General features: G+C 48.8%; 3 protein-coding genes across 5 annotated transcripts; 2 read left to right on the forward strand and 1 right to left on the reverse strand.

Moving 5' to 3' along the window:
• Positions 1-79: 79 nt before the first annotated feature.
• LOC120952834 (arginine/serine-rich coiled-coil protein 2) lies at positions 80-4,577 on the forward strand. The gene is made up of 5 exons (XM_040372371.2): positions 80-401; positions 1,117-1,281; positions 2,500-2,748; positions 2,820-3,178; positions 3,245-4,577. Exons 1-5 carry the CDS (start codon positions 336-338, stop codon positions 4,407-4,409), a joined length of 2,004 nt encoding a protein of 667 aa, XP_040228305.2. The 5' UTR covers positions 80-335; the 3' UTR covers positions 4,410-4,577.
• A 65-nt stretch (positions 4,578-4,642) lies between these two features.
• On the reverse strand, positions 4,643-20,560 carry LOC120952831 (ubiquitin carboxyl-terminal hydrolase 32). Of its 3 annotated transcripts, none has more exons than XM_040372359.2 (11): positions 19,402-20,560; positions 14,964-15,198; positions 11,207-13,923; positions 10,830-11,138; positions 9,848-10,206; positions 8,233-8,894; positions 7,909-8,075; positions 7,552-7,826; positions 7,261-7,446; positions 6,478-7,173; positions 4,643-6,380 (listed from the first exon to the last, which is right to left on the reverse strand). In XM_040372359.2, exons 1-11 carry the CDS (start codon positions 19,457-19,459, stop codon positions 6,108-6,110), a joined length of 5,937 nt encoding a protein of 1,978 aa, XP_040228293.2. In that variant the 5' UTR covers positions 19,460-20,560; the 3' UTR covers positions 4,643-6,107. The 3 variants fall into 3 exon arrangements, with proteins under 3 accessions (XP_040228293.2, XP_040228294.2, XP_040228292.2); XM_040372360.2 differs by having other exon boundaries at positions 9,905-10,227; XM_040372358.2 differs by having other exon boundaries at positions 9,848-10,227.
• Positions 20,561-20,909: 349 nt separating this feature from the next.
• LOC120952839 (ras-related protein Rab-8A) lies at positions 20,910-25,126 on the forward strand. The gene is made up of 5 exons (XM_040372376.2): positions 20,910-21,883; positions 23,736-23,796; positions 23,872-24,076; positions 24,158-24,298; positions 24,381-25,126. The coding sequence occupies exons 1-5, from the start codon at positions 21,760-21,762 to the stop codon at positions 24,474-24,476; spliced, it is 627 nt and encodes a 208-aa protein (XP_040228310.1). The 5' UTR covers positions 20,910-21,759; the 3' UTR covers positions 24,477-25,126.
• The last annotated feature ends 334 nt before the right edge of the window (positions 25,127-25,460 follow it).

Here is a 25,460-nt window from a genome sequence, read left to right on the forward strand (position 1 = left end):
CATATGAGAACTCAAGAGACCCATATAGACGTTCTGACAGCCGCATTCAAGCAAACACTCGCACACACACACACTACGCCGTGCGGAGCATTCACTGTACATGTATAGAACACAGGAAAGAAGCCTGAAAAAGTTTCTAGGAAATTTTCTGACACCTTGTTTGTTTGTTTCGGGAACGAATTTATCCATCGGAATAGAGGAGTATTCGATAACTTGGGCAAAGTTACGCGTTCCCGACGAAATCATCCCGAACTGTGCCGTGCAGTGAGCTGTGTGGCAAGGATATCGATCTTCTCCCGAACGGACCCCCATCGTCCGTAGGCTTCGATAACGCCATGGACTTTCTACGTAACTACGAGGCCGCGGACCAGGATGAATCGGAGGATATGGACTCGAATCGGGTAAATAGTTAATGCTAATGGTTATAATGTTTGGTCTTACATGTTTGCTACATTTTGATATCGCGTACGGTGCGAAGCATTGTGATCGTGCACACACCCCCAGGAGCGACGGAAGCTAGACCTTTTTTTGGGGGGAGAATATGGCCATATACGGAAGCTATCCCGGATCTGTGTACAGAAAAGGGTACAGATTAACCAATGCGTGACACTAGCCGTTGAATGGTTAAAAAAAGAAATTTTCAAAATTAAATATAGCTTGCGAGCAGTGCCTGGCTGGATGTGCTAACCAACCATCGCACAAATACGATACGAGCGGGTACAGTAACGCGTGCATCTCCTGCGGTTGAAGATTATTGATTTTTTTTTGTCTGAAAATTTTAAGCCACTGCACTTGAATACTCAAGTTGAATGGTGTCAAAACGATCACGAGGGAAGATGTGATTCCATGTTTATAGATGATGATGATGATTAGCGTAATGTCTCCTATTACTGTCCCTACTAAACATTGCTGATGCACCGGCTCAAGGTCACGAGAGTGTCAATTCCAAAGCATTTCAACCAGTCGAGTGGTGAACGCCACGGATTGTTTGGGGAAAATGGTTGTTTCCGTAAAGCAGCATCAGAAACATTGCAGCATCAGTTGTAAAGACCACCTTAATAACACCATTTGCCTGTCTTGCCTGTATGTATCCTGAATAGTTGCCCCTTCCCATAGGAACATACCGCTTCACCGACCGGTTCGTCGAGCTCGTCCGCATCGGCGGGATCACCCAAACGAAGCACCGCCGACAAACAGCCGTCAGCCCGCGACCATAAGGATAAGAAACAGGATGCAAAGGAAAGCAAGGGCCAGCATAAATCACGCAAGGAGCGGGACGAGGTAAATATGCATGCACTTAGGCTTAGCACCTTTCTCTGTTAGCACCGAGATCTGTTCATACCACTTTCACTGTAAAATTAGCTTGTTGTCCTCTGAATCATATAGCAAAAGAAAAATAATCTACCTTATCTTAACGCAATCTGTAATTGTACGTGAAATTATACAATACTTGAACGGAAATGTTTCTAAAGAAAAACTATGAAAAGCGAGCTCAATTCTCCATTCCAATGTTCCAAGCTGTTTTGTATTGTTCTATCTCTCTCCAAAACCCGTTCACATCTCTCGAATCTCTCACTAACCGATCAGTACTTCGTTCATTTCTTTCGAAACCACCGCCAATTGTCAATTGCCAATAATCCTGACGCCTATTATGTTGTCGTCCAAAGAACACCTCAATCATTTAGCCTTTTTAAAAAAAATGCATATGCCACAAAATCCCTCAAAACACACACACAAACACAAACTCAAAAGAACCTCCCAAGTGCAACGAACCTGCTGGATTCATGTCACCAGCCCCGTACTACCACTACTACGACAAGCGCGGTCATCGGACTGTAGGCGCCGAACATTCCCACTCTTCCATCGGGAGCGTTGTCTTGCCTGGAAGATGCTACTGCCCAGTCCGTTTCTGGACACCAACATCCCGTAGCCAGATCCACGCGCGGCCTAGCAGTAGAAACAGGGCGGGTTTTGACGATGTGTATGACGATGGGGCGTAGGGATTGCGGATTGTGAGAAACGCTCAGAGAGTGGCAATCCCCAGCACCGGATCGTTTCTTTCGCAATCCGCTGTGAGTAAGAAGAAGCTTTGCTGTGTAAGTATGGCTAGAAAAGCAACCTAATTTGTACCGAAACCGACACATTTCTCACCCTTTCTTCTTCTCTACCGCCAATTTCCAATAATGTTACTCTTTTAAAGCGTAATTTACAAATACTGTAATGAGTACGTATATCGGTGCATTCTGGGCCCACCACCCATCCATGGTATCGATCGGCGCCGCTTTCTGAATGTTATGTATCGAACTATGGAAAGAAGGAACCTATTTCTCCCAAATAAGCTCACTTACTGCAAACAATTGTGCTCGCCTAGTGCGTGACGCCTTTCGGGTTCGAATCGAGCTCGATTCGATTCCGTCACTGCATCGACAGCGAGCGGATTGAGTGCAGTATAAAACAACAGCTGGGACGTACGCATGGCGTTTGCTTCTCTCTTTGTAGAACTCATCATCGTCATCCTCGTCGTCGCGAACCTCGTCACGTTCTAACTCAACGGATGGTTCCCGCTGCTCGAAGTCTCCGTCCCGCAGCCCTTCGCCGGCATCGCGATCGAAACGGGCCAAAAATGGTGCTGATGAGCATAAATCGTCAGAGAAAGCATCATCCGGGAAAAAGGATAGCAAGAACAGACAATCGAAATCGCCTTCGGGCGATCAGCGCCGTTCAGCTGGTAACGGTAGTAACAATAAGGTATGAAATTGCCGTCAAGCGGCTACCAATTCCTTTCGATCGTTTCAATAAACTTCCCGGTTTCTTTGTAGAGTCCAATGAAAGCAGACCGGAAGGATAAAAGGAAATCTTCCCCACCGAGGCACGATGCCAGCAAGCACGACCGAAGCCAGTCCCGTGAGCGTGAGCGTAAAAATCGTGACAAGGATCGTGAGCGCGAGCGTGATCGCACACGAGAACGGGAGCGTGAACAGCGCAATCGTGACCGAGATCGGGAGCGAGAGCGCCAAAAGGATCGCCCGAAGGATCGTAACCGCGATCGTGAGCGTGAGCGCGAGCGGGAACGGGATAGAGACCGGGAACGTAGCCGTTATGATCGTGATCGTGGCTCGGCTCGGGACTCTCGCAGCGATTACCACCGAGATCAACGACGTGGGGGAGGGAATTGGAGGTAATTCTTTTCTGCTTTCTGCTACTTTTAGATCCTTTACTAACTCGCATTCCTTCCACTTTATAGCAAATCCAATGAGCGTGATAATAATCGACGCGACTCTCGTGGATACGATCGAAAGGATGATCGTAAGGATAGGAGAAGCGGTCGAGACTACGACAAGGATCACCGTAGAAGTCGACGCTCAGAATCACGCGAATCACGCCACCGACGACGTCACTCACCAAACGAGCGAGTACCATCATCGAGAGCGCGCGATTCCCGTTCCCGATCCCGGTCCCGGTCAAGATCTGGCGCCAAGTCTTCGCCGCCTCGCACCAGTCAGCAACAAACACCATCGACAAACGCTTCCTACGCCGGCGCTGGTTTGCTACCAACTCCGAGCAGATTTACGCAAAGCCCGACGACGAAACCCGTATCGCTGTTGCCCACACCGCCCGTCGCACAGTCGCTGCTGGGAGCGGCTCCTAGCCTTGTTCCGACGGCAGGCATACCTTCCCTAATGAGCATCCCAACGAAACCGCCGATCAGCTCGCTGATTCCTCCAGCCGTTGCCGCCAAACTGACCCTTTCGAACGAATCGAAGCTCGGACAACTTGCCCTGCCGCTGACAACACCACCCGCTCAACAAGATCCGGCCGTCACGAGTGTGCTACTGTCCCGGAGTGCGCTGCTGCGCAACACCGCAAAGGCGGCACAGCTCGAGAAGATGGGGATCGATGTGTTGCAGCAGAGCCAGAAGGCAGTGGACAGTGTACCGCTCCCGTCCTACTACAACCCGGGCGTGGTGAATCCGGTCCGGTATGCGGATCAAGTGCAGAAGCGCAAATTGCTCTGGAGCCACAAGACAACCGAAAGCAAGGAGGTGTCTTCGAACATAAGCAAATGGGAGCAGGCAAAGTTTGCACAGGACACGGACGGTCGGGTTGCGTCGAAATTCCTACGCCTAATGGGAGTGAAGGATGCAGCGCCCAAGCCGGGCGAGGAAGGGGAATCGCCCGTTCCGACAGGAGGAACCTCTTCGGCATCCCTCTCGTCAAAGGTAGGCTCCAGCTCAGGGGCGACGGGAGCGAGCGGCCCTTCAAATGGCGGCAAATCGACGGGAGACAGTATTAAGAAGCAGGAAGAACTGTTCTCGACGATGGAGCAGCAGTACGAAGTTGCCCGACAGGTGACACACACGATGCGTGGCGTTGGTCTCGGGTTTGGCTCTCAGGCCCGCCAGTTCTAATTGCATAAGGCATTACCAACCATATGGCCATAGTTTGTTTTGTCCTTTTCTTTTGCGCCGTAGAACTTTCGCTGTATAGTGTAGCAGAACCTTTGTTTTCGTGTCGCACGTGCGCATTCACGTGCTACAACAGCATCAAGATGAATAAACAAACTCATTGTAAAACTACTGACACGCTTTTTCTTTCCTTTCGCCACCTTCCCGACGCCATATTTTCTTGTCGTACGTGTAGATTCGGGTTTACTTCTTTATTTTAAACAACTACCGAACTAAAAGCTTATACATGTACAAAAAATAACAAGTAAACAGATGGATCAACCTAAACCAACAGTAATAGCGTGGTCGCCGCTCCCCTTCTTCTACACAATCGAACGAGCCGGTATCGGATGCTGAGCGAAAATCATCCCATTCATTCATGCGGAAGTCGCGCAACGCTTTTAACGAATATACAGATTAATAAAAATCATTTTAAAAAAAGCATGACACATGAAACGTAACGAGATATTACACAAAGTAGAAGAAAAACTAATTAGGCTCACGCAACACAGCTTTCGTATTACAGTTTAACAAGGAACCGGCCAGTAGTGCGACCACGTATGTAAGTGAGTGTTTCCGCTTTTCTCATTACAATATCTTGGCATAATGGCTTTCAACAATGAACGTGCACGATCAACTCAACAGTTGTTTAAAACAAAAAAAAAACAGGGAAAACAAAACCTATCATAACGTTAGCAAAATTTGCACAAATACCGTAAAGTGGTGGTGGTGTGCTGGTTTCGTAGCTGTGAAGCGCTACATACAAGCGAGAACAGATCTCAGACAGTGAAGCAAGACCCAGCTGGCTAGCTGGCAGGCTGGCTGATTGGCCAGCCGCTAATTTCGATGACCGCCCCGATCCCTCAATAATATCTATTGCTTACAATATCGATATTCCATTAGTAAATTCCTGATTATAACTTCGCTAGGTCGCTCGCAAATCAAACCCACTCTAAGCACAATAAACGCACAACAGCATCTCTCACATTCCCAGCGGCGCTAATTCTACACAGCCTACTGACATCCTTCACCGTAGTCTGCACGCTTATGGAATGTTCCCTGTCGCCTCCACTCCCTGCAAATAGTACATCACAGCGCATTCAAAGTGTTGCAACACGCGTTCATATCATATCGGCCAACTCAAAGCAGGCTGCTCTGCGCTATCTGTGTATGCTTATCTCGCTATATTTTTCGTAGAAAAATGTAAAGCCTAGCGAATTTTTGCAAAAGCAACGCGTAAAAACTAAAATACGATGCATCCTTCCTTCTCTCTGCGTATCGCACATCACACCGAACCCTTTGCCCAACCCGTTTCACACGTCACCGTGCCGCCGTACCGTCCTATCGATTCTGCCTGCCGTTCTCTCCAAGAATGTGGATTGCACATTGTAAGATGTGGATTGCAATAAACAATCCCATGTTCGATTGCATATAAGACGTGAAAACTCGCTTTGATTATACTTTGATTTGATCAATTTAAGCTAGACTACATATCGGGAACTAGTTGCTTTTCTGATTATGAAAGAAATGGCGTACATTTAAATTACTTTCGTTTCGATTAGCTACCTTCTTGCTGTTGTATGCTTACGTCCGATCCTATCCGACCGACTGATGCGTTGCACTGTGATCGCAGCTTCCCCAGCTAGCAACAATCGTCCGGCCTTACATTAACGAGCACATCTTTTTCAAATCATTATCACTGTCATCGATGTCGAGCAGGCCTTCGCTTGGCAGTTGCCTTCCATCTACCTTTGGTAGGTACGGCCCGTAGTCGAGATCGCGCCGCTCGTAAAACAGCAGGTAGGCCGTGCTAGGATCGATCTTTGGCCGCGTTGGTATCTCCCGACAGGAGCTATCATTGTAGCAGTACCACGACCCGTTCGGATTGGCCGCATACGAGATGTAATGTCCCCCGTTAAGCATTCCAGAGTGACACTAAAGTGAAGTGATGGAAGAAGACAAATCAAAACACTATCCACTCCACACCGCCCATCGGAGCAAACTAGCCACGAAAAGTACTGCGCACACTTACCACAGCGGCATACAGCTGATACTTCAGCTCGAACGGATCACACTCCGGCTTCAGGTGGTGTTTGTGGAAATCTGTAAACTCTCCGTCGATAACTGGAGTCTTCGTCAGGCTCGTCGACACTAACCGCTGTCGTCGCGTGGAATCGCTGCTCCGAACCGAGCTGGCCGACTTTATTCGAACAGTGGACGTCGAGGCTGCCGGACTATCGCTACCGCCGGCGTAAGAACTACTGCCTCCGCCGGCCATCAAGTCGCTCTCGTGCAGGTGACGCGCACTAGCCACATGATTGGAACCGGCAATGGCCGGTATTATAATACTGCTCCTCTGTTCCTCATCCGCCGACTGATCCGATTGCCTATTATTGTTATTGCCACAATCGTCGCTATCGCCACCGTCGCTGCTCCCCTTGACGCCATTGATCCGCAGCGAGGACAGCGAAATCTCATCACTCGCCTCATCGATCATGGACATTTCGCGATCAAACTCAACAAACTCTTCGTGACAGTCGCGATTGCGTCCATCGCCACGCGGACCGGACGCTACGCCTTCGAGCAGGTCACGATGCCGAAGAATCGTTTCCTGCGGCACCGACGCAAGGTATGGCGTTGGGTCGAAATCTTCGTACGGGAAATTGACTACCTTCTGCGACTTTACCCACTTGCCGTTGACGTAGTTGAAGCGCTTCAGGTGCACAATCTGCAGGATAATGATGGAGGAGTCAGGAGAGTGGTTTTTGTCATGACACCACACACAAACAATTGCTTTGAGCAGGCGGTTTCTTACCAATATGGGAGGCAGTTTCCAGATCTGCAGCTTTTTGGTGGCCGGCTTCTTTTGCTTGCAATGCGAACAGTGGTACCATTGTTCCAGCTTCTCCTCTGAGGTAAACGCGCGCAGGCAGTGATCCAGATCCACCGGTTCCGTCTGCTGTTTGCGGCATACGGCCACCGATTCGTGTACGGTCCATAACTAGAGCACACGTTTATTGAGATGTGTGAAAAGAAGAACCATTAGCATTGTTGCTACACCTTCCTCCAGTTGTAACTAGCCGCACCCCGCCTGCCCACCACTTACCCGTTCGCGTGTACTTTGGTAACGTAAATGGAGCGCAGTTGGATCCCAGTCTATGGCAATTTGGATGGATCGAGCATTGATCGAGCTCTGCAATGACGAGATCGGCGAGGAAGACGTCCCCGGTAACGAGCCCATCGATGCTGGCTGCTGCTGCTGCTGATGGTGATTGGTCGTTCCGTCCAAAGACGAGCTGCCGGACGAGTTCGCTGCGTAAAACTTTCGTCGAAGCGTCGGAGTTTGTTCACGGGAGGATAGATTTGGTGTGGAGCTATTGCCTGTGTCAATGGAAGAAAACAGTGTGGCGTTAAATTGATGTATGACCCCTTTGGTCTAGCACGGAAGATCGTATCCACTTACTTGCTGACCCGGGCGCCGAACAAATCAACCCTTGCAGCAGCGGTTCATCATTACACGGAATCTCACAACCACGGCAAAAACGTGACCACGGGCAGAGGGCACACATACGGCCACCGCTTCCGACCGCTCGCAACGTGAACGGAAAATCGTACCCTAGACTATCATCACTGTCGGCGTTGCCGGCGGGAGGCGGAAAGGAAAGGAAAGGAAAGAACAAAAGATAAGACAAATAGATCGTTATTATTTATCACCCATTTTGGACCTGTGCCCCCGCTTGTACGCGGAGGCTTAATCGCTCGAAAGCACGTGAAATCAATGACTCACCAGTCCGTTGCGTGGTTCGATTGGTCGGGCGGCGTTGGAGGCAGTGGGCTGAGTAAACGGGCCACCTGCAACCAGACCGAGCAGTACAGCTCTTTGTTGGTGACACCGTCATAGCAAGGAATCAGCAGCGGCACGCCGAACAGGCCGGGTTTGGATTTGTGATGCGACAGGAAGTACGTATCCTGCCGGCTGAGCTTGCGGTGCACCGCGATCAGATAGTTGGTCTTGCGCTGTCCGGCCAATCCGCCTGCCGTACCACCGCCGAGCGGGTGCGGTCGCTTACTAATTGCACTTAGACTTATCGCATCGCCATGCTGTTGTTGGTCACCGTAAGGGGGCATGTCCTCTCCCATGTAAACGTTATCGCAATCGTTACAATCGTACGGATGGTGTAGGTGGTGCGCGTTCGGGGAATCATACCCCCCTGCACTGCTCCCGTTGCTCCAACCGTTATCGGCATTGTTCAACAAATTGGTGGTCGATATCGTCTTCGATCGGTTCGGATCTTTCGATGGCTGCTGGGTGGCGGACGCGTGCTGATGATTCCCGATAGCGCTGTTCGCGTTCCCATACCCATTGGTACCGTACCCGGTGAGTTCGCTGTACTGACCGGCCCCGTAAATGAACGTGCTGTCCGGACTGGTGCTTATTTCCGGAATGTGCTGTAAAACATGGGATTTATCATCACATACACACGCACATACACACACACATACAGAGGCTACACAACACACATCACTCTTTCTCTGTCGCTAGCAGCAATGCCACCTACTCTTCTAGCTACGCTAACAATTGCCAACTAATAACGCACACATTACATTACAGGTGAAAACTAGCGCTGCTTTCGTTTGGTTTAATCATTACAATAATTATAATAAACAGAATAAATGCCCCCTGAAATGTATTTTCGCGTGAGGATGGTTTAATACCAGTTATACTACTAGGGTTAATTGCTTGATGCCTACGACAGTAATTGGTAAATGGCTAGAGCAATCATACCAAAAGCTATAATTATCTTTACTACACAACTTCAATTACCAACTTATTGCAAAAATATTAAACGTCTCGTACGAGTCAAAGAAGCAAAACCAATGTGTCATATATTTACATTTTTGTTTGTTTTTCATTTACTTACAGGTCCAAATATACTCCAAGACTAAATAAATACAACATCTTCCAGTTGCAATAAGCAATTGGAGCTGTTAGTTTTGTTATCCATTTAACGGCTACCTTTTTCGTTTAGCTAGATCGTATGAGTGTTTGGGTGCTTTTTTAATTTGCTTGCATATTTACAATGATTAAGGAGCGTGGAGCCAGAAAAAATACGTGTGTAACAAACGAAAAAGAACAATTTAAATGAAATTTACATCGTCACCTTCTGGAAATTCATTCACCGGGCCTGCCGAATTCATCTTTAGCAAGTATTCTTGTTTAGTTTTTGTTTTTTTTTCAATTGAGTTACATACCATCAGGGTATCGCGGGAGTACCTTTCAACTCAACTGAAACTTTTTTTTGTTTTGAAAGTAAAGAACTGCTCTTTGCTAGCTAAGTACGTAACGTATACGATAACACAAAATATTGAGTAAAGAAAAAAACTTATATACACAACCATACCTTGAAGCACAACATATTCGGGGGCATGCAGAGTGTGTTGCCAAAGCACCGGCTTACCTTCGACGTGGCCGAGGTCCTACGGTTAGCCATCGTCGTTCCGCTGCCGCCACCGGCACCTCCTCCTCCTCCACCTCCTCCTGCTCCTCCTCCCCCGCCTTCGCCACCATTGTAGAGAATGCCGTTCGTTAGCGGTGTGGCTCCACCATCGTCACCGGTACGACCTGTGGAGGAGCCGCCCGGCTTGCGCCCAGTTATGGCCGCCGTATCGTCTGCCGTGGCCGTCGAGGAGGAGGAGGACGCGGACGACGATGTGGACGAGATCGTCGTGTTGATCGAGCTGGTCGTGAGCTGGTGCGGGTCTAATGATGGTAGTAGAAGAGCTGGATTGCAGTACGGTACAGATTTTCGGAACGAACGGTTTGTGTGAAGAAGGAAGGAAGTTGGTGGTGGTGGTGGTGGTGGTTATGATGCACGAATTGATGAGAACCACGGGCACAAATGATGGCAATGATGTGTGTTGGGACGGATTCAGTTCAGGAAGAAAGATGAAAAGTGAGAAGAACACACATATATGAAGGAAGCAAACGGTGGTTTTGGTTATGAGAAATGTGCATGCCACATGAATGAGACGCGTATAAAGAAGGATTGTTATAAAAATGAACGCAAGAGAGAACAGGAAAATGAATCAGAAAACAAGTTTTAAAAACGTGCGAAACAAAAAACGAAAAAGAAAAACAACACAATTAAAATCAGCATTGAGAGCATCTTAGATCATATCGCTATGACCGAAACGCACAAAAACAAACAATCGCTTTTCCCATCCATTCCATCCTAAAGCCCCGAGAAAACGGTACAAACAAATATGAAACAATAATGACACGTACAAACAGCAGCGAATAGATCCACTAGATGCGTATGATTCAAAGTCCAATTGTTTCATATAACCCGTGGCTTAACATACCAACAAGTGCCGTGAACGTACCTTGATTCCGCTGTATGTCCTTCAGCCCTTTCTCGATATTTATGCCAAGCTCGGAGCCGGCACGGGACCGGAGCACACTGTCCACCTTTGGCAGCTCGTACGCATACAGCTCACACGCGGTACTCGGCTTAATGCGATGCTCGTTTGGTAGTACGAGCCGTATTTGGGAGTTGGACAACTCACAGATCAGCATCTGATCCGGTTCGAGCCCGCACAACTCGCTCAGATGTTTCTTCAGATCCCAGTATTTCATTTCCGAGTTCAATCGCAGACCATACTTGACCGGTACGGAACCATCCAGCAGCATCACTGTAGGATAACGAAACGAAATATTTAATCAATAAAGCTGCTGATGACTAGGACGAATTTGTACTCACCGAGAACCTCACAGTAGGTGTAGTTTTCCACCGGCAGCGGTAGGCTCAGCAAGCTGAACGGATCGAAACGCACCGAATCACGTCCACAGCCCTGGCATGTTACCTTCGACTTTAACTGCCCGTAAAACAAATCCACGATGATGCTCTGGTTGCGAGCATGATGCTGACTCCAGGCTTCCGTTGCCACGATCACGTCCGATCGGCCGTCCGAGTCTTTCAGCTCCGTGTACGGTTTCTCCATCACCCGGTTCAAGTCTTCGTGTAGCGAGTCTAACAGCCAATCGAGCAGCTCCTGCGAATCGTGCTGCCCTCCGCCGGAAAACTGAGGCGCATGCTTCGTGACGCAAAAGCGCAACTTCAGCGGAGCGATAGAGCGGGTCGAGGCCGTCCAAACGTCGCGCAATAGTTCAGCGTATCGTAGTACCAGCTGCCCTTTGGTGCCCATCTTGTTCGACGTATTCAGCTCGTACAGGTGCTTCTTCTGTATGAAGTACTGCGTAAGGGGCTGCGTATTGAACAGGACCTGCAGCGCCGCATTCATGAAGCATGTATTGCCCAGGTTGTGCAGTCCCGTTGCACCCGGCGGATGCTGCGACTGGATCGAGGCAACTGTCCCGCGCCGATCCATGCTAGTGCTGCCCGAGCCCTGCGAAAGAGCCAACGATCCGAGCTCTTCCGGCCAGGTCAGGTCCTTGTTACGGATCTCCAGCAGCACTTGATCGTTGTCGCCGATCGACAGTTCGTGCAGCGTCAAGTGATCTTCCTCCAGTAGGTACGGGAACTCGCTGATACCCGTCGGCGTCGGTACCAGGTGCCAGAGCCGAATGTCCTCCGGTTTTAGCTTCAATCTTTGGCATAGGAACTCGGCCACTTGCTTCACGGTAGCCAGCCGGCTGAACGCAGCCGTGTAAGCGAGATACTTCTTCGGCGGATGCAAAACCGTCGGTACCGAGGAAACCGTGGTCGGATAGCTTCCGGTCGTTAGTGCACCGTACCCACCGGACATGCTGGCCCACGCGCTGTTACCTCCCATTTGGCCATGCTGTTGCTGGTGCGGTGGCGGTTGGCTCTGATGGCGCAGTATTCTCAAATTCAGCGGATAGAGCTCCAGCTCGACGTCCCCCGCATTGCTGTGGGGCTGAATGACCTGTCTTGGCAAGGGCAGCGGCCCGCCATACCATTGAGCTAGCGCTTTCCAGAGCGAGTCCGGCACTAGCTCAAAGTCTCGGTGCTGCACCAGCGTAAGATCACGCTTCAAGCGACCCCCTTCGCCGGTCAGGGTCGGAATCTGCTTGTAAATGTTCGGCGCTATCAGACAACTGTTGTCGATCGTTCCGGGCGCGCTGCCTGCATGCCGACCGTACGAAATTCCGCTGCTTCCCGAGCCCAGACTAGATGAATCTCCCGTCCCCAGCAAATCGCCCATACTCTCGGTCGAATTGGACGTAAAGCTTTCATCACAGATCATTGCCTCATCCACCGCTCCTCCGTTGCTCGTTCCGCCGTTTGGCATCAGCGAAGGCACTCCGCCAGCGCCGGCAATGGCGCGATTGTTCGCATAGCTTGTGCCCGTTGTCTTGCAGTGCACACAGGACGAGCTGGGCGACGACAGGTGCGTGTACTGCGACCAGTGCTGCCACCAGTCGGACGATATTAAATACCAAAACTGTCCCACCTTGTAGCCCCGACGGACCTCCCGCGACAACCATCCCCGAACGATGTCGCCTTCCAGATGGCGGCACTGCGGACGCAATCCCAATACGATGTGGCACACTTCGAACAGCAGATCAAGAAACGGTTGGACCAGATTCGAGCTGCTCTCGATGCTCCATATCAGAAAGTCTTCCTGGGTGAACTTAAACTCGGGAACGTTTGATGCGCTGATGATATCGGTTTCGTTGCCATTGGCTTTACCTTCATCTGCCCGCGTTGCCCGCCGGTACAGCTCGGCGAGCACCCGTTCGTGGGTCAGATTCCGGTAAATGGCAGCGTTCGACTCCCGTGCCACCGATAGCAGTATGTCCACCATCTGCCGGATTTCCACAAAGCTCAACACACCGTCCCGATCGATGTCGAATACTTTAAAGCAAAACTTGCTACGCTCCACACTGGGCCCGCGGCAGGCGGCACTCACGCCACAGCACAGCTCCTTGAAATCGATGTGCCCGTCGTGGTTCTCGTCAAACGCCAGAAATACACCCCCGAGGGCGGCTCTCGGGACGGGAGGGCTGACCAGCGGGCCCAGCGATTCCAGATCCAGCTGCCCAGTGACAGCGGCTCCCTTCAGCAGCCAAAACACCTTCTCCAGGTCGCCAATGTCCTGCTCCTCCAGGTGCGTCACGCCGGCCAAGCTCTGGTAAAAGGTGGGCGTTTCCAGCTCCGAGCTGAGATTGACGCACGCATCCTGCAGCAACCATTTGGACAGGGCCGTTGCGCCGCGGTGCATCTGTATCCACGATTTGAACTGCTCGAACGAGACGCGATCGTTCTGGCCGAACAGTGACACCTGATATCGGCTCCATTGCAGCTGCTGCTGGTGATTGTTTCTGTTCGCGACCGTTTGATTGTTATTGTTATTATTGCTACAGTTGGTGGTGCTGCTGTTGGGGCTGTTGGTGGCATTGCTTTGGTAGGTCGTTTCTATTTGCATGGCTTTTTGGAATTCCTGTTTCAGTATATGCGTGCCCGACTCGTTGCAGTACAGTGTCCAGAGAAATCTAAAACAATATTTGCAAACAACATCATTAGCAAAATGTAACCAGTGTTCGATTTTGTCATAGTGTTTGCTTATTATTCCACAGTACGCCCTAAAACCCACATCAATCAGCAAATTTGTTCGTAAATGGCAACAAAAAGTAAGTATCCACCGACCATTCCGACCAAAGGTCAACGGCCCTGACTTAGACAGCGTCGGTCGAAACCATACGCCACAACTCTGCAGGTATGGCCTTGCATTCTAATTGAATAATTGCCTACCCTTGTAACGTGGCTTCTTCGTTTAGCAGATTTCTGCAATTTCCCCCAAATGGTGTTCAATTAGCGTTTCCGGCAACGCGTCTTCCTTCAGCGCGTGTTATTGTCCGAAACAGTATGCCTGCTAAATGACGGTACGGCAAAGCATAGATAGCAATACCGCAGCGGCTTCTAAACCACCTTCAACGCCAGAACGAACGGTGAAACAAGAATCGAACAGAGGAAGTGGGACTTTGATGCGGGCAATGGATTGGAATCAAAACAAGCAAACCGCAGCGGTGCATCATTTGACGATAACAACAAAAAGGCCAACAGATAAAACGGAAATCCGCAAGTAACTGTGACAAGTAGTCGCTCCATCATCGTTCGTAAGCCTTCAGGGATAAAGGTTCTATCCCTCCGGGGTACTATCGCCCCGCTTTTCATCGGAGGCGAATGCGACCAATCGAACCGATCGCAATGTTGCGTATCTTTATCGCCGATAACGAACGCAAACGCGCTGATATCGACCGACCTGTCGCTAAACAATGATGATACAAAGCGCGAAGCGATATCGCACCCGCCGTCGATAACAAGACAATATAAATAAACGTCAACAACAACTTCGGCTAAGCGGCCAACGATGGGGATAATGTATGGAATCCTAGAAGTTAACATACAGTCCTCGATGGAAGAGCCAAAACCACATAGAACGGACGGACACGGTGGTGGAAGTGTCTAACGATAAGAAAGCTTCGGCCTTCACTTCGACACCTCGTTTCGCTCTATCCACACATACACTTACTTAATTTTCTCATCCTGCGTTCCTTTTGTGAGGAGCACGAGGCCACACAGCAGCTCCTTGAAGGCGATACCTTTGGCCGTACCGCCGCAAGCCGTGTACAGCCAATCGGCAACCACCGAGGGAACGCCGTCGCCGAGCACATCCTGCGTGAAGGCACATTTGCTGAGCACGGATCCGGCGGTGCCAGCGGACCGTTTGAACGCATCCTTGATTCGTCGCAGCTCCGAGTCGGTCACTAAAAGAGAGAATGCAGTTAAGATTAGTGTAAATTCAATCGAGGAGAAATTCGTCCCTCTTTTATACCAAAAACATATCGTGCCAATGGAACTCCTTCACACTATTCTACGAGGCCTGTCAGACACAACACTTCGCTCTCGATGGCTTTATATCTCGCACTCATTTATTAGCAGGCGGCCTCAGACACACCCAAACCCATTGCCACCTGCTGGTTCACCTGGTTGCTGGTTGATAAGGCTGCCTTTACAGCTCCAACACGTTCCAGCCTACTATGAGTAGTTTACTGCATGGTAGCACCTTCTGCTAAAAAAAAACGACCACCAACCAAGAGGTTTTTAATCCGCTACACACACCCCACACTATTGCAATAGAACCCTTCGGGCCAGATAAAAACGATTAACCCTTCGAACGCCATAGCAATTTAGCACAATTGAGTCGTCGAGTCGAGTAGTTGCTTGGAGATTTGCTAGGAAAAAAGACACTCTCGGGTTTGTTTTCTAGAAAACTCCCACAGCGTATACAATTTCGTTCCATCTTTTATCGAAAGACTTGAAATGGTGCATCAAGAGTTAACAACTGTTTCCGTTGTATAAAGGGTCCCGCTGGTGTGCTCCCCGTTGAAACGACTAACGGGCAAGTTGCATGTTTGTACTGGAGTACCGCAGACACACACACACAAACACACATTCCTTATTCCGTTGAGCGCATTTCCGTTCACACGAAGGTATTTACAAGTGCAGGGAAAAAGCCCGGGCTTAGCTCACTGGTTCCACTCTATTACATTGGCCGCGTGCATGCACTTCCCCCCCCCCCCCCCCCCTTTCCGAACGAACAGCATCCACCACCATGTGCGAAGCAGGCCATTCCTTTACTCCTCGTGTTTCAATGTCAACCAGTCTTTACATCCGATCGAGGAGGGAAAGAGAGAGAGAGAGAGAGAGCTCGGTGAGTGAGAGAGGGAAAGAGCACAAATCAACCGGAGTACCGGAATAGTCAACAAATAGCAAACAGCCAGCGGTGTGCAATGTAGCTCTATGCAGTTTGTATGGCTACGATATTAGAGCGTTATAAGCATCTTCCTGAGCACCTGCTGGCTGCGGGGGGCTTACGATTAGTCAGGTGCGGGGTAACATCGACCCAACAATCTATCGATAGCGAAAGAACTCCCCTGGCGCGTACTGCGTATAATTTGTTGCACTCAAAAGCTGCAAATAGTTTTGCGCAATGTTCGTACAAACCGCACGGGAAAGGGTCGACGCAAACGCGTACGAATTATTGCAGCAGATTACATTAAGACACTTGCCAAAAATTCCACAAACCATTTGCATTCCCTCACAACTTGTTAGTAATCGCTCGCGCAAAGCAGCAACACCACTTGCGCATACGACGGAACGCTTTTATTTATTTGTTACATTTTATACACACGCCAAAAATGGGTTTATATTATGTTTCCCGTACAAGCAACATACCAACACACACACCGACCAACAAGCAAAAGCGCCACACGAAGCGACGTGCTAGTCATTAGCGACATCCGCAAACCGTTCCATGACGGTTCCGAGAGACGGCCGCCCAGCGGTTCATTCACTTACTACTCTGTATGGACCTGCTGTGGACCATACTGTGGGGGCCTGTATCACATTTTGGTTACTCGTCCATCTAGCCAGCAGACAACAGAAGCGCGACCACAGATCTCCTCAGTTTTAGCCCTCGCGGAACAACGCGGCGTAAATATTTGGCTTTTGATTAAAGTCGAATTGTCACCATCTGGTGAAATCTGCTAAACAAACACAGACACATCGACGGACGTATGATAATTCGTGTCGTTTTGCGGGCACGCCTGTGCGCACACCCATATTGGCGGGCAAGAACGTGGTTTGTATTGGGTTTTTTTGGAAAATCTGCCAAAAAAACCCTTCATTCTGTGTCGAGGTTACAATAGTTCGGAAGAATTCAAACGGGCATACATTCAGCATGCTAAAACGGGCCTACATTCAATACGTAATTAAAGCAAACGAGAGGAAGCTCTTTTTTCTTAAATCTTATCTCCACTACTCCTCGGGCAAATCAATCTTCCATTGCGACAGTTTTCAAACCGAAGCGTGGTTTTGCCACCAGATGCGCGCAGCTCTTACGGCGGGTCATTACTACAATCCTACACTCGTTCATGCCTCGATTCAATTTGTGTATAATGCTTTTTACCCCCCTCATTAGCCAATTTGAAGGTACTTGCGACGAATACAAAAAAAAAACAAATAAAACCCCCGGACACACACACGCACACACCAGTGCGAAAGCTCAGAAAATTAGCAAAACATCATCATCTCAACGACCAACGGCAAGCAGCAGCGATAAAACGCTATCAGCAGGGACAACTGCTGCACCACGAAGCGAACACAAACGGACACAAAGTAAACACAGTGTGGCCCGACGCGTTCTGCCGCCGTTGTGGCACACGGATGGCTGGCGGTCCTCCCCTCTTCCCAAAAAATTACACCCTTACGGCATGTCGATTGGCCATCGTCGTCTAATCAGCCGGCCGCCTGGTGTGATCTAATGACGAAAGCATTAGCTAATCGTTATTCATTCCACCGAAATACGCATTTGGGGACAACGGGGCAACGGGACGGACAGTGGGTTGAGTGATTGATGCCGTTCCATCCGTTTTCTTCCCGCCTTGGAGGGAGCGGTTACAAAAAAGAGGGTCAACTTCCATCACCGACCATCAAAAGAAAGACCAACATTGAAGAATGTAAAAAGCACTAAAATAGTTGTCATTCTAGTAAAAACCATACACACGACAGAAGTTGCTTATTTTTTGCATCGAAAAGGCTCGCTCCACTAAGTGACAGGCTGGCTTGTCTAATCTAATCTTTACCGGACACAAGCGGCAAGGAATGTGTCGTACTCCTCCCGTGGGGCGTTTGCGTAAAAGCGGCCGGTAGCGGTTTTGTTTGATTTGAATATTTTAAACAAATAAAGCTTTACTGCAGCATGTCCTGCGACCGCCCGCCTGCGCGTCCCCCCTTCCTGCGCCACACCCAAGGAGCTGGGACAAAGAAAGGCGTCTGCTCAGCTCACTAGATACAACGTACCGTATGTATGTTACATAGCGGTAAGCGGTAACGGGGGTAGAGGGCCGAGGGCCGACCGCCTGATCCAGCGAAAGCACCGCTCCATGACGAGTAGAAATTTCCACTACTCGACGGTGGCGGTTGTCGGGAGGGGGATTTTTTTTTTGCAGCAACGCAGCAAGGAAACAAACAAATAGCGAAACGGAACTGCAGCATAACGTGAAAATCAATAAATTCCTTTGTCATGTGTCGCGGTGGTGGTGGTTGTTCTGCCGGTGGTGTCTGTCGTGCCCGTAATTTGGAAGTAATTCGCGGCAATTGCGAGGTTGCGAGCTGTGAACATCATAACAGCAGCAGTCGCAGCCTACTGGCCAAACTCGGTTACATACGACAGTTCTAGAACGACACAAGAGTAAGCAGGCGTAATAAATTCTGTGTCTTTCAGCGATGGACGGACGGGCGCAGCAAAGCACGGCAAAAAGTGGGCACATTACATTGCTAGCGTTACCGCGAGGCCACATGAGGTGAAATATACAGCGAAATGAACTATTTGACAGGCGAAATATCTGACGGATAAAGCATCATAGCAACCAACTGATGTGCAATGTAAACAAATAACGTCCACAAAATCGTATTTAAATCCATTAAATAACTTCAATATCGAGTACTTCGTCAATTTTGAGTCAACAGTTCATAATTTCTTCCAATTAGGGAATGTTCTGCTTAAGAAGATATTATTTTTAATAGAATTTCGAAAGCGGATGTTGTGTCTCCCCCAACCCTTTAGCTGGACCTGTCAGATATTTCAGCTGTCAAATAGTTCATTTCGCTGTATATTTCACCTCATGTAGCCGCGCGGTTACAGCTCTATCGCTGACGTGATGTTTGCTAATTAGCTTTCTCATTCGCGGCCCAGACGATGGCGACGGGTGGCGTGCATGTGGTGGTGGTGGTGGTGTTCTCCCTTTGCCCGTCGTGTCGATGTGTGTGCATGTGGATTCATCGAGTGGTGGTCCCCTGATGCCGCCGGATGCATGGACTGGCTGCAGGTGTGCATCACGTTTTGACCCACTCGAAGGGGAAGGGGGCCACACGATGAAGCTGTTCCACCACCACTGCCTACTTACCTCGTTTGACGGCCTCCTCGTAGCTGATGCAGGACGGTTTCGAATCCTTGGCTCCCATGATTGCTTTCTGTGTGAAAATTGCGTTGATCGGGAGATGCCTGAACCCTGAACCTCGCTGTCAGCCCCGCCTGTCTCGTTCGGCTCCTGCTTCGCTGCAGTAGCACTACGCAGTTATCCAGTGTTTCGCAGGCCTGCTAGCTCTTTCATGTCACTTTACATGGCTCAATTGTCGGGCTCCCCTCTCCCTACTGCACGCAGCTGGGCTACTCGCTTGCCTTCGGGATCGCAATACCCTTTTTTTCGCTTTTCTATTGGACAAGCGCACGCCCACACAGTCGCAAAATTGATCCTTTTTAACAAAAACACAGCACACTACACCTTACACACATACACACAATCACACACACACACACGCGGCGGCGGCGTGAGAACGGGTGGGAGGTGTGCCCCTATGTTTACTTGTTTACCACCGCGCCTGTACTTTTCGCTTTCCCCGTTGTAACATGCTTTCGGACAACATGCGCTGAAGATAGCGGGTTAAGCAGCAGCAGCAGAAGCAGTAATCAGCACAAGCAATTTTTTCATTGCGTCACACTTTCTTTAACTTGAACCACCTTCTGGGGTCGCACCACCGTGTAATCAGCCTTTGCGGTTCACTCTTAGCCCTTTCTGCTGCTGCCCCCTTTCGCTTCCTTGCGACTCAACAGGAAAACCCCATCGCTCACAGATTGGCAGGCCGCGAAAAATTCACCCCGTCTGCGTGCGCGGCGATAGTGGTGGTAGTACAACGCAATTCGAGGCCCTTGTTTTGTTCACTAGCTGCTGCTGACCGTCGTGGATACGTCGCACCACACAGAAAAATCAAACGCTGATTGCACATAAAAACACACATACACACACACACACGCGCGAGGGAACATAAAAACACTGCAACTCGTCGTCTACTGTGTGTGACTAGTTAAACTACTGTAGCCACACGGCCGCAAAGCGCACAATAGCGACGATTGATTTAGCTACGCGGTGATTAATCTAAAACACCTGACACCGTTCCCTTCTAAACCGTATTCCAGCGGGACACACACTAGCGAATTCCTCCGTTTTCCGCAATGGAATTGTTTAAAGGTCTCTTCTTGGAATCTATTCGCTAGAAACGTCAAACCGCTCGGTACAGTGGGCTTATGGGAATGGAGCAGGGGGACAAAATTGATCATGTTTATTTTATACGCTCTTATTTCTCTGTTTATTTTACTGGTTTTCAGTTTCATTTCAATTGTGACTGAAGTCAAAAATATATCCAAATCGGATCTCTGCACTTTATCTTGTTTTTTACGCTTATTCCTTACTTTTTGTTGTGACCAAACAGGCCCATCACTACACACTGAGCCACTAGTGTGTTGACAGCCTGCGGATTTTTGAGCAACTTCCACCTGTTATCTGTCAAAATGCTGCAGTTGCTCACTTTGCTTCAATTGCAGATTTTCCGATGCTTAGCGGCATGCAAACATAAACCAACCCATTTTATAAGCCCCCGAAAAAATCGTTCCACAATTTGCGCTGCAATCGTGACAATATTTGGTGTAAAAACATCGACTCTCCGTTTTCCGATGACCAAAACCCAGCACTTCGTGCCAATCGGGGGCGCTTTGACGTGCCAGTTTGACGTTTGCTGCGTGCGTGATTGAAACAAAAAGCGACGTTCAAGTCCATTTTCCCATTTTCCCGTTTTCGTTTTACGTTGTTACGCTAGACAGTAGAAAAAAAACCTCCACAGAACGGTGTGGCAAAAGGAAAGTTTTTTTAAAATAATTTCATCTTTCGTTGGCTTTACACCAACTCCGGAACGGTGCGTAGGCTCGCACAGCCTGTCGAAACTTTGCCAGCACCCGTGTGTTGGTGTGTTATCCTCTGCCGCGTTGTTCGCTTGCTATTAGCAAGTTTTCATCGTCATCGGACTCATCATATCGCATACGCGAATCGAAGCAAGGAGCACCACCACCACCGTGTTACCGCCACCTTCAGATCCGTTCTCGCCTTTCGCCTTGACTCGATTGCTCCGTGCTTCGAGCCAGTTCTTCAACCGCGGCGACCGCGAACCCAGCTGCATGCGAATTGATTCTAGGGCTCGTGTGAAAGTGTCGGATTTGGAAATCGTGCACTGCCGGGTGTGAATTGTACGCTTTGTGAGGACCTCGCCGCGGAACGGAGTGTTTTTTTCTCTCTCCCGTTTGCACCTCGCCCTGACAGATCACAAAGCAACCGTGTAGTGTCGACGACCCGGACTCCCCACAGCAGCAGCAGCACCAGCAGTAACAGCAGTTTCAGTGCCCAAAGTCCAACGAAGTAACAGCAGCAGCAGAGATGGCGAAAACGTACGACTATCTGTTCAAACTTTTACTGATCGGCGATTCCGGCGTTGGCAAAACCTGCATACTGTTCCGCTTTTCGGAGGATGCCTTCAATACCACATTCATCAGTACAATCGGTGAGTAATAAACACGATGATGGCGACCTTGTGCGGAGCGCCCTCGACACGGGCAGCAAGCAGGCGAGATTTAATAAGGCGACTACACACATAAAGAAACTGGTCTTACAATGAGTAATACCATGACGACGACGACGACGACGACACCTGTCGTCGTGACAAGGCGATGAAGCCTCCTTACTGCGGCTCCGCTCACCACCCACCCAACCACCCACCCACTCACTTCCTTCTCAGACGATCTGGAGCACAAGCTAAATGGAAGCTAAATGGAAAGTACAAGCAAAGGCCGCTGGTCCCCGGCGGAGATCCATCATAGCCCCGGTTCGCTTCCTCCTCTCTAGTGGGCGAGGCCTTTCCGGTCAATCGGATATGCTTTTATTTTCAGCTGGTGCGTTTATGTGTGTATGTGTGCGTGCGTTGATAGATCGCTTGTAAGGAGGAGAATTCCAAAGCTATACGGGCTCAGACAGACCCCCCAATCATCATCTATTCCACAGAAAGTCCGATAAGAAGTTTTGTTTGTTTTCCTTTTTTTCTGCTGTTCGTCTATTCGGCGTTGTACATTTTGCACCACATGCTCCTCTGCCACCACCCAGAACGAACACTGTAGAATGAACTGTTCAGCTAATTTAGATAAGCACGCGACTGGTTGCGCCTGTGTGCTTATCTAATATCGATTCCTGCTGATACTAACCCAGTTCCGCGAACAGCAGCGGTCCGTCATCGGTCGTGGCCCATTGGCGGGAGCTGTATTTGTATTTACTAATAATTTCTGTTCGTACTATTCGAACCGATACGGATGATACGGAGCAGCAGAGAGGTTATCAAAACGTGTCCACAATTGTTGCCGCAACTGTAATTGATAAAGGCAGGCGAAACATGGATTTGCTGATGCAGGCAACGGCATTGCTACCAGAAAACAATGAAACTGTTTTTCCAACGAGATACAACAGCCCCCCCAAAAGAGAGCGTTATTTATACAGCTCAAATAAAACACAGGAGTACCTCCTCTTCACCCCTCTTCACACACCCATCCATTTTCTGCCAGGGTGCAGCTTTCATCTTAATTCATTCCGATCCGTCGCAGTCGATTGGTTTGGATACATTTGGAATTACCGCAACCGCGCAACCGGTTGCGCGGCGGCGGATCAGATACGGAAACGTAAAATATGGCAAATTGTATGTATGATGCCCTGTCTAGCTATGACGACCAGCTAGAAATGCTTGCCTTTTTTTGCAGCACACGCTCAGTCAGGGATGCGCGACAGAATTGGAGGAAGAAAATGCAAATAGAATGACAATAAGATAAAAATATCTTTGCATGAGCATACTGCTGCGCCATACAAGCAACATGTTCTGTGCTCTGGTCGGGTCCCTCTAAACATCCCGGTACCCTGCCTGCTCGAACCGTCCTTGTCTTGCCGACACTTGCTTACTGCCGTGTACTGACGGACACAACGACAAACGCCGGTCGAAGGTTTGGCAAGCAAGTGCCTGCTGCCTGCTGCTTAGTCTCATCGTTGGTCTGATGGTTAATCGAGTTAACACGTGAAATCATCTCCATAGTAACCATGTGTTGTGTGGTGCGCTGGTAATCGTCCAACCAAAGTTTGACCGTCTGAATTTAATCGTTTTCAAAACAAATCGTACATATTCTGCTTCACCTTCGTACGAAGGAATCTATGCCAATGCTATGATACTCTTTCATCTGAGGTGGATGGCGCTACTTGTTTATGTTACCCAAATGCATGGTGCATGCATCAGGATCAAGAACAGCCGCTGGATTGGAATGTAGATCATATACCGAATAAACATAATTCTAATATTTGGTTTTCTATGTTTTTTTTTGCAGGTATCGATTTCAAAATCCGAACAATCGATCTGGACGGGAAAAAGATAAAACTGCAAATATGGTAACTTTACACAATACCAACAAACCTGCTCCCGAGACTTCATGGCATGGTATCGCATCTTTCCTACCTTTGCAGGGACACAGCGGGACAGGAACGATTCCGTACAATCACGACCGCCTATTACCGGGGAGCCATGGGCATCATGCTGGTATACGACATCACACAGGAGAAATCGTTCGAGAACATTAAAAACTGGATTAGAAACATCGAAGAAAATGCGGCAGCCGACGTGGAAAAGATGCTGCTCGGCAATAAGTGTGAGCTTAATGAAAAAAGACAGGTATGCGCGAACACGGAGATGCGTTCGGCACGGAAAAGCACCGAAATTAACACGCTACCTCTCCCTTCCTTTGTCCCTCAGGTTACCCGAGTCCGTGGTGAACAGCTAGCTGTAGAGTATGGTATTAAATTTATGGAAACATCTGCGAAGGCAAGCATCAACGTGGACGATGCGTTTTTCACTCTTGCCCGGGATATTAAGTGTAAAATGGAAAAGCGAATGGTAAGGGGCGATCGATTTGAAACTTTCCTTTGTTTTCCCCTTTTGCGAGACGCGTTTCATGCGTTCTTTGTTCTCTTTGCAGGAAGCAAACAACCCACCGAAAGGTGGCCATCAGCTTAAGCCGCAGGTCGAACCACGGAAGGCACCGAGTTGGTTATCGAAGTGCAATCTGTTTTGACCTTGCAATAGTCCTATTAATAATTATTACTTTTTTATATAACACACTAAATAATAATTATCACTATTATTATTTAAAATGTATGTAAACGGCTGGTGTCGAGGGACAACGGATTCGCAAATGCAACATTCATCACTACACGTCACATTCTCTCTCACACACACAAACACACACACCGAAATGGGGTGGAAGGGAGAAAGATGTCTCCTCTTCACTTGATTTTGCCCGAAATGTAAAAGCGCAAAACAAACGAAGCGTTTTCACGCGGACGTTGGCTCATGGAGTTTGTAAAATGGATTCGTCATACATATTCTCAGATCGAATCGATTCAAGGGTGGTGATTTCTGAAAAAAGGCATTCTTACACTTTAAGAATGCACACACACACACACTGCGTAAGTTAGGATGTATTTTACGACACAAATCCATTCGAACGAAAGGAAAACAAAAGCAATTGAAAGGAAATCGCTTCGAAACGAATGTTAGGCTTTTCTGTTTTAGAGCAAACGATGGTTTCGGAAGAGCATGGAATTCTAGAACTCAACATTCAATATTCTTCGACAATGGCTGTAGCTGTTTTTTGGAAGGGAAACATGTAAAGCAAAGCGCGTCGCTCTAGAAAATAGAGATGTCATCATTAAACCCCCATTACCATCATGTGTGTATTTTTGTGCAAACCCACAAAACACAACGGTGAGAACACTTCAGCGGCAGGGTAGCGGAATTGTGGGTAGGGGAAGTTTTCCTTTACCATTCCTTACGCGTCCATCTGGATTGCGATCCTTTTCTATAGGCTCAACACAGGCTCCTTGCTAAAATCAGTCAAAAAAGTGGCCCCGAAAAAGCAATAAACGCATGTAAACAGTCAACAACAATGGCCATGCGTTCAGGAGAGCGTAGTCGTCGTACCAATTACCACCCATCATTCCATCAGCAACATAGTTGATATTGTTTTATCGTGTCTCGCGTAAGCTTGCTAACGACC

The sequence above is a fragment of the Anopheles coluzzii genome, chromosome 2, assembly GCF_943734685.1.
Source record: "Anopheles coluzzii chromosome 2, AcolN3, whole genome shotgun sequence".
NCBI lineage: Eukaryota > Metazoa > Arthropoda > Insecta > Diptera > Culicidae > Anopheles > Anopheles coluzzii.

What these genes read in the sequence shown, in the direction of transcription:
- LOC120952834 (XM_040372371.2), top strand. Translation starts at nt 336, where the DNA reads ATGGACTTTCTACGTAACTACGAGGCCGCGGACCAGGATGAATCGGAG. An exon ending in AGGATATGGACTCGAATCGG is followed by an intron (nt 402 to 1,116) that starts GTAAATAGTTAA and finishes CCCTTCCCATAG; the next exon opens with GAACATACCGCTTCACCGAC. An exon ending in CGTGGGGGAGGGAATTGGAG is followed by an intron (nt 3,179 to 3,244) that starts GTAATTCTTTTC and finishes TCCACTTTATAG; the next exon opens with CAAATCCAATGAGCGTGATA.
- LOC120952831 (XM_040372358.2), bottom strand. Translation starts at nt 19,459, where the DNA reads ATGGGAGCCAAGGATTCGAAACCGTCCTGCATCAGCTACGAGGAGGCC. An exon ending in ACCAAAGTACACGCGAACGG is followed by an intron (nt 7,447 to 7,551) that starts GTAAGTGGTGGG and finishes CGTGTGCTCTAG; the next exon opens with TTATGGACCGTACACGAATC. An exon ending in ATCAGCTGTATGCCGCTGTG is followed by an intron (nt 6,381 to 6,477) that starts GTAAGTGTGCGC and finishes ACTTCACTTTAG; the next exon opens with TGTCACTCTGGAATGCTTAA.
- LOC120952839 (XM_040372376.2), top strand. Translation starts at nt 21,760, where the DNA reads ATGGCGAAAACGTACGACTATCTGTTCAAACTTTTACTGATCGGCGAT. An exon ending in AAGATAAAACTGCAAATATG is followed by an intron (nt 23,797 to 23,871) that starts GTAACTTTACAC and finishes CTACCTTTGCAG; the next exon opens with GGACACAGCGGGACAGGAAC. An exon ending in GTAAAATGGAAAAGCGAATG is followed by an intron (nt 24,299 to 24,380) that starts GTAAGGGGCGAT and finishes TTCTCTTTGCAG; the next exon opens with GAAGCAAACAACCCACCGAA.